The sequence below is a fragment of the Lotus japonicus genome, chromosome 2, assembly GCF_012489685.1.
Source record: "Lotus japonicus ecotype B-129 chromosome 2, LjGifu_v1.2".
Classification (NCBI taxonomy): domain Eukaryota; kingdom Viridiplantae; phylum Streptophyta; class Magnoliopsida; order Fabales; family Fabaceae; genus Lotus; species Lotus japonicus.
This window is the reverse complement of record NC_080042.1, coordinates 50,266,328-50,274,902: the sequence shown is the minus strand read 5'-3', so window position 1 is coordinate 50,274,902 and position 8,575 is coordinate 50,266,328. Positions and strand designations below refer to the sequence as shown.

The window sequence follows — 8,575 nt, the reverse complement described above, 5'->3', positions numbered from 1 at the left end:
AGTCTTACTGTTTTATTTTATATCGTTGTCCTACATGTGTTGAAGCATCTCTAATTTGTTCCTTGGTTTCCCCAAATAGGTAGGCAGTGCAGCAGCTTATTTGCTTTGTTCTCTTGGCTTCTTCAGTTCTTGTTATTACCTGGCTCAATTTAAGGTAAGTCTCCAAACTGTTTGAGGGATTGAGTGAGTGAATAGAAAATAGAACTATACAGGTCAATGATTGTTAATACTAAGAAATCTCACTATTTATAAGTGCAAAGCTTGTGTTCTACTTGATGGATTGAATCGAGGTTTGCCTAAGTTGGGAATTGGACGGAGTCGGGGTGGTAAGGATGGAAATGAAGGTCGAAAGAGCATTGAGAGCAAACAATGTGGGACTCTGGATTTCTAATTTGCCATATAGGCTTCATATGAACTCTGTATTTTGATTAATTGAACATATCCTTTGAATTGTAGTTGATAAATCCATTAGCTATTTGGTTTATCTCATCTTAATTTGGTTGATAGAGTTCCATGAGTTGACCAGCTGAGGATATTTGTCAAGTGGAGAAACAATATATATTGATTGGAAACTCTCCTATAGTTTGATGTAGAGAGCTCAGAGGACTGCAAAACTACTACAAGATTAGATACTTTACCTGTTGTTAATCAAATCATCTTCATCACTTAATGTATGTTTTTGTAACTTTGTCCTTAAACATTGGTCACTGTTGATTGCTTATACAAACTGGCATTTGTGTAAATGCACGTTAGTTGATCTTTAAAATTCTTTTTAAGCCAAAGATTTAAATATTTTCCCCCAAAAGAAATAAGGGATCAGAATTGTCAAGAGTTCAATAAGGGACTGCAAGATGTGGATTGAAACATTTTATTTATATATGAGATCATCTACGGTTTGTTTAAATTGGTAGATTATCTTAATCCTTTTCTAGAGTAATTATGCAAAGCTTTATTATTGTTCATTTGAAAATTTTGAACCCCCTGACCCCGGGGTCCTGGATCCACCACTGCAGGCACGCATGTTCATGCCACAATTACACGCACATGCGCGCATAAAAGCCAAGCCCCTGGCCTAGCACGCATGTGTGTGCCATATAGTGCACACACATGTGTGCAACCCCTCTCAGAATGCCAAGGCCCTGACTTGGCACGCACATGCGTGCATACTCCGCTGCGGGAGAAACTTCAATTCTTCCGCTCATTTTCCCTTCATTAATGCTTGCAAATCCTCCCAACAGCTCATTTAGCCTTCATTGCTCACTTCTGAAACTCTTTTGTTCTTAAACTTCATCAACCCTTGCAATTCCTCATCAGTTAGATTCCCTGGACAAGAGAATTCCTCCTTCAAGTGCCATTAATAAGGGTTGCATCATAACTTGTCTTCAAGCCTTATTGATCGCATGCTTTAGGGCTTAAGACTTACCTTGTACATCTAAACAGAATTTGTGAAATATGATTTAGTAGTTACATCCGCCATAATGAGTTTATAACAAGTTTACCTCAACACTTATCAGTAAAGAACTTCAAATTTGGCATGTTACATCCACATATAGCTAATCTTCTCACCAAACCTCTATCCTCTCCACGACACAACTTTCTCAAAATCATGATCGCTGTTGTTGATCTCTTGGCCATCTTGCAAGGCATGTACTTTGTTATCTATCAATTTTATATCTTCAATTTTAAAATTTAAATTTTAAATTATTGTAGTTGTAACAAGTTACAACCTTCTATCTTGTTATTTTTTAGTCTTTTAGCTGTAACAACCTTCTTATTAGTTTCCTTTCATGTATTGTACATATTGGACTTGTATTGTACTCCTTCAAATTAAGTGAAAGTATAGCTTCAATCTCTTTTCTATATATCCTTCAACACTATTGAACAAGGATAGCAGGCCAAGATTGTGGAGGATTTTTCAAACCTCTTACACTTTCATAAATCACTTGAATCATGATTTTTCTCTTTTTTTTATCATTTTCTTAACTTGACATGCGGACAAAGTTGCCAAAGTAAAAGCAATAAAGTAGATAACTATAAAGGTTATCACTTATCAGAATTATATGTACATATTTATTCATCTTTCGCACGCACATTTCTAATTCCAAAGTCAGTTGAAGATCTCTACCAAGATAGGGATGCAGATTCTCATCTGTTGTAAAAGTGTTTCTTAATACTTCCCACATTAGCAAGATAAACAAACAAAATTGTACCAGAAACTTTTTTCTCTCAAATGTGATGGCAAAGCTTGAATAATGCCTCACCTACCACATATTTATTTCCTATTGACATTCAAGCAGAGGAGGAAGGTGATTCTATTCCTGGTCATAGTTTGGCCTCGGATATCTTCAACAGGGTTTTAAATTGTAGTACGCAACTGCAATTGCAACCCGCGACCGCAACCACAACTGCAATTTAAAACTCTGATCACTTGTGACTCTATTGCTCCTCTATCCCTTCCTCTTCCCCCCTCTTTCATAGTTTGATATGAAAATTCTTGCTTTTGCCGAGTGCTTTAAGTCATTCTCTCTGCAAAATTGAAGTGTTCAAATTTCTATGTTAGTACCACAAAATTGTTAATCAAACAATCAAGGGAATATAGAATATGCTTAATTGACATATATATGTTGAAATTGTACATACCAATAGATCTTTTGCAATGGAGAACAGCTTCATAAATTGAACTATCAGAATCACAGGACTTGCGCCAGTCATCTGCAGAATAAGCTACGCTAATTCGCGGCGATGATTCAGAATAGTGTCTCCTATTCTTCACTGACTGAGTTCTTTTAACCATAGCTTCAGGATTTGAACCTGATTTGTTCTGACCCCTCAATCTTTTGCACAAAGGCCTTAAGAAATTTAGATACTTCTGAAACATTCTCCTTGATAATGTTTTGCACCTTTTCAAAGAAGGACATCTAGAAGGACCTGAAGGAACCACTTTTTTTGGTACATGTGATGAAGAAGAAGAAGAAGATGAAGAAGAAGGTAGGCTTGGATTTTCATCTGAAGCATTATATGCTTCTATAGATTCAACAAAAAGAGGCATGAGGTAACCATTGGAAAAGAGCTCATCTGCATCAACAAGAGGGGAGTTTTGTGAGATTTGAAAGTCAAATTTGAAGTCATGGGAGTTTCTGAAGAATCTCTTGGAGGGTGGCATTCTTGGGTCCATCTCAATGTAAGAGGAAAATGTTTCATCAGAAGCATCAAGATCAGAAGTTCTGAAAGAGCTATCTAGGCTTTCTAGTGAGGGCTTCAGGTTCACTAACCAACTATAGGAGAAACTTTCAATAGAAAGAGGATGGGAAGTTTCCATGGCTTCTACTCTGAAGGTGTAGAAGAAGGAATCTTTGAAGTAATTGACAATTTGGACGATGTTAAAGCTTAGGAAAGCCTCTACTCTTATGAAGCATATCTTTTAATTTCTATGTATATATATAATCCTCAAGATAGCATCTCTCTCCAACAATTGGGTATGTGGCTGTCTGGCAAGAGACAATGAAATTTAATTATTGGAATTGAGGAAAGAATAAAAGAAGCAGAAATGTGAGCCCCACTAGACCATGATGTGTTGTTGCATCTAGTTTATAACCTCACCCTTTCTTTTGAATCATTTGCTACTTTAAATTTTTACAAGGGAGTGGATTTGTTTGTTTCTAGAACTTGGTTAATTTAGCATATCACATTCTATTTAATGAAAAGGATAAAGCTAGTGGTTCATGCATCTAATTCGGATGTGGTTGTGTTGTGTTTGATACTAGTTGAGTGTAATGTAAATGGATGGACTTGTAAATGAACTTTCATTTCAATTTAATTCATAAGAAGAATTTAGTTGATTTTTTACTTTAAATTGGGTGTTAGTGCGTGTTTGTACTAGTGTCAACTGATACTCAAATACAAAAGAATCTCAAGCAGTGTTAGCCTTGTACTTAAGAAATTAAAAGAGTAAAATATGATTTGGCCATGTAAATAGGGAATTGTTTGAGTTTAGTCTCTTATTGACGTATGAATTCCCTACGATTAGAGAAAAGTTTGAATTTGGTCATCGCTTGAATCTAAGTTCAGGAGAAATACTCATGGCTGGCAAGTGTTCATATATTGGATTTTTATCTCAATTCGTAAGAGTTCTATTAAATTATTTTTTTTAATTGAGTGTTTATTTATGTTTGCACGGCTACCAAAAAATAAAAATAAAAAATCAGCAAAATAAGCATAGCTAGACTTGTGCTTTAGAAATTAGAATGTTGTCTTTAACCTTTAATTTAGTAAATCAAAGGCAGCTAAGCAAGGGGAATCTTAGTAACTACACATACTTAATGAGGAGAAGAATAATAGTTAGTTCAAATCCTCCCAATTTGTCTTGTCATAAACCGATTTTGGAAAGGAATATAAGCCTGTTTTCTTGATTTTGCTTGCTCTGTTTGGTTGTTGTCTTCTTGTGTTGGGTTTTGTTAACAATTGGATGGATATGCCAATTTGAAAGGATGATTTCATCACTTTGATGATCACATCTTAACTGCTGCACAATAAGGTTGAATATGAATGACAAAATATCCCATTGTACTGTATTTATTATGTGCATGTAACCTAAATGAGATTAATAGGCATACTTTATTTGACCATTATTATATGCATGAGATGCTTTAGACAATATCATTTACTGATTTACATCTGGGAACAAAAAAGCCGTGTTCCATATAGAATTGTAAAGTCAAGGTTAGAGTCTTATTCAAGACACGTGAAAGGTGAAACTGAACATACTCAAGAAATTATGGTACAAGTAAGCCTAAAGCCTGGTCAATCATTGCCTAATTGGGCAAGTCTCTCCAACACCATGAGGATGTTTTCACCTCTAAATTAAATTTAACTAGCTAGATTTTTCGCCTCTTGAAAGCAACAAAATCTAACTTTTACGCTTAGTTAATAAAATCATGGTAAATTTTACATAAAATTATCAAATATGTTGTTAAGTGTAAATCAACTAGCGTGAGGTTGTTCTAGTTTAAACAAGTTATTCAAAATACTTGGTAGAATGGTAGAGAGAGTTTTATCATTTTTAGTTTTTTTTATAGACAAATGTTAGTGGTTAGTTGTTACTCCCTCCGGTCCTATTTATAAGCAACAAAAAAAAAATTCACATAGTTTAAGAAATGTAGTAAAACTAGATAAAATGCATTAAATTTGTCTTGAATCAAAATAAACTTCCAAAATTACCCTTTGTTATTCGTGTTGGAAAGTGGGAAAGAGAGAGAATAATTAATGAGACACATTCTACAAGTTAGAATTAATAAGGGCATCATTGGAAAAAAATAATTAATATAGCTCAAACTTTCATTTGGTTCTTATAAAAAAGACCAAGATTTTTCTTCTCTTTCATGCTTATAAATAGGACCGGAGGGAGTAGTAATTACAAATGTTCCTCCTCAAGGTTCGAACCCTGGACCTCCATCTTTTTTTTTTGTCAAACCTGGACCTCCATCTCCAAACACCTATTTCTACCCTTAGCTTAACCAAATGAGCTACCCCTCCCACCTTTTTATCAGTTTTAGTGATTCTACTCGATTTAATTAAAGATGATCATCTTAGATACATAGACACATGCGATTTAAATAAAAATAAATAAACATGTCGGTATAGATTTCAAATCAAATTTACAATCTTGAATAAAATTTTGTCATGTTTCAACCCCTTCAAACCTATATCTAAAACATCTTATAAAACTATTCTTTGAAAGAAAAGTTTCCCTTGACTAAGTACATAAACATTTCATATTAAGCAAAAAAAATGGTATTCTAATTTACCGACAAATCCTAGCATGTATATATATACTTGGTAGATACAATTGTATTCGAGGTTGTATGATAAAACATTTTATACAATGGTATTCTAATTTATTCCTCTCTTTTCTCCTCCCATATTTGTTATTAGGGTTTAGGATGTATGAGTTGGTTGGGTTTCTTAGCCATCCTAGCATGTATATATATACTTGGTAGATACAATTGTATTCGAGGTTGTATGATAAAAAAATTTATACAATGGTATTCTAATTTGTTCCTCTCTTTTCTCCTCCCATATTTGTTATTAGGGTTTAGGATGTATGAGTTGGTTGGGTTTCTTAGCCCTCCCCCCCCCCCCTTTCTCCTTCTCCCTCCCTCATCCTATCCCGTCTCCCACTCTATGCCCTTTCTCAGCGAAATCAAAGTTATCATGGAAATAGCGTCTTCAGCATGAGGAGTTCATTTGCATTTTCTCCCAAGTCGTGTGACTTGCAAATTGATTCGATCAGGCTCGCCCATGGTTCGCCTTTGGAAAGCTGCAGGCGTTGTCTGCTTCACCCTAGAGTCAGCCGAGGGTGATAAGCTTCTAGATAGCGTCAACGACGGAATTGGCGCTCTTCAAGACGTAGGAGCTGACAATGTTGATGAGAATACTCGATGTTGTATTTACATTTTTGTCAACCATTTAATCCTAATTAACCATCCATTTAAAAAAGTATTTCAAATTTCAGATCTAATGGTGTTTAATCAATAGTCCGCCAGTGGACCACCCTATATAAACCCTGTCAAAGGTATCAAAGGACTTTGGACATGTGTCATACTAGTGTTGTTGTTGTGATTAAAAATCAACAATATAAACTCTCCATATTTATAGTAATTCTCTACTTCTTTCTTCTTCACACTACTCAATGTGAGGATGAGTATCAATTTCTCTATTTTTTTCTTCTTCACACTACTTGATGTGAGACTTGAATGAATACTCACTTTATCATCACAAGTTATTCCTAAAAATATATTTTTCTCAAAGTTTTCTTGTTATTATAATTTCTCCTCATAAAAAATGCAAATTTGAATTATAGAACCCATGTGGTAAAACGTTATATCACTTGCAACATAAGAACAAATGTGGAAAAGACGACGAATATGTTCTAATCTTAAACCCATACACTAGCTAATAGATAAATTTACAAGATTATTCCAATACCATACCACAAGAGTTCTGGACAAAGTAGCTGTATTTTTGTCCTTGAACCTGTTCAATAGATATCTTAATCTTAAATAAATATATATAAGCAAAAAAAATATCAGGAGATTTCAATGGTAAGGAAATTTCAGGCCTTTTCATCCACTACAACCCTTGTGTGGTGCTGCAAATTAACAAATCTTGTATAATTTGAAAAGTTAACAAAACTGTGTCCTTTTCATCATTGGAATGAACTAGTTAGTTTTTTTGACAAGCAATTTCCTGAAAATTCAAAATAGCAGACAAGGGTCCCTTGGTTGTCGGGTAAAGAAGGAGACATCAACAATGGCTTTTGTAGGGACAAGAGCCGCTTAGCAAGGATTAGCAAAGTGACTTCAAAGTTGAAACCAATTGGTCCCCTCTCTTATGTCCCCGTTTAAGACAATAAGTATTGAATGCTAAATCCAACATTCATTAATGCTGTCTAATTCTGAAAAGAATGTTACACCACTCATGATTCATGCAAGTACAAAAGAACCTAAGTACGACACTGAATTTAATTACCTGCAAGAATATATGCAGATAAACTTCACAGTGGAGAATCAATTAATCCAGCTAACTTTCCTAGAACAGTTTTTAAACGAGTCTCTACCACTGGGGCCACAGTGCAATGGCAATCCATATATTGTAGGAGATTATATATACGGCTTGAGTGAAGCAATGGTATTTTAGTCTCACAAATATCTTTAATTAACTGTTCAGATAGAATGGTTTTTAATCGACTGGCCGTCACACATTGTGCTATGATTCTGGCTACTGGGATAGTTATTGTGTTTACATAACTTAGTATAACTCATCATGATTCACCTCAAAATACTACGTATACCATGTTCTTTTGTGCCAGATCGCACCCTCCCTTGACTATTCCACTATTATCTCACTACAAGAAATCAGACAAACTGCGGTGGTTGGATGCGGTTCGCAGTATGCCTTTTGCTGCATGTTGGCCAACCATTGCGGTTACTAGCATCGGGTTACATTCTCCGGAGGTTGTTTGATAACCGCCGCTAAAAGTAAATAACACTTAGTGGCATTGAGTCTAAGATGAGGTGATTTGTCCATCATCAGCGGTTTACACCGCCGGAAAGTAACACTTATTATAGAGCAGGTTTAAACTGCCGCAAAATATTAACAACAGAAATAGGCTAGCTTAACATTTCAGGGCATTTGAAACTGCTGATGTTCTTGTAAGCTCCTAAGCCACCCAACTAGAGGACATCGCAGCCGACCAAAAGGCATGCATAGAAGCATCACCATAAGGCCAGGTTGAATAACTCAGGAAAAACATCCTGACCAGTCAGTGTCTTCCCGAACACCTGAGATCAAGACATAATGAGCTAAGGTAGGACGACCAAAGACCATCTGCCTGCTCGAGAGTCCAACTTAAAGGACTTCCTTCATGCCTGTAGAGACAAGTACTAAGAGATCTTGCTTATAAATACAGTTTCTATCATGCATTTATATAAATAGAATTTATTCTTAGCATTTTCACTTGAGTTCTTACACTTGCATTTTCACATAAATACAGTCTATAAGATTCTCTCCCGACACT

The 8,575-nt window shown here is 35.3% G+C and overlaps 1 protein-coding gene across 1 annotated transcript; it reads right to left on the bottom strand.

The window, feature by feature from the left end:
- Nucleotides 1–2,010: 2,010 nt before the first annotated feature.
- LOC130738220 (probable membrane-associated kinase regulator 6) lies at nucleotides 2,011–3,421 on the bottom strand. The gene is made up of 2 exons (XM_057590156.1): nucleotides 2,641–3,421; nucleotides 2,011–2,526 (listed from the first exon to the last, which is right to left on the bottom strand). The coding sequence occupies exons 1-2, from the start codon at nucleotides 3,317–3,319 to the stop codon at nucleotides 2,513–2,515; spliced, it is 693 nt and encodes a 230-aa protein (XP_057446139.1). The 5' UTR covers nucleotides 3,320–3,421; the 3' UTR covers nucleotides 2,011–2,512.
- Nucleotides 3,422–8,575: the final 5,154 nt, after the last annotated feature.

Excerpts from the sequence above, each read along its gene's own strand:
- LOC130738220 (XM_057590156.1), bottom strand. The coding sequence starts at position 3,319 with ATGGAAACTTCCCATCCTCTTTCTATTGAAAGTTTCTCCTATAGTTGG.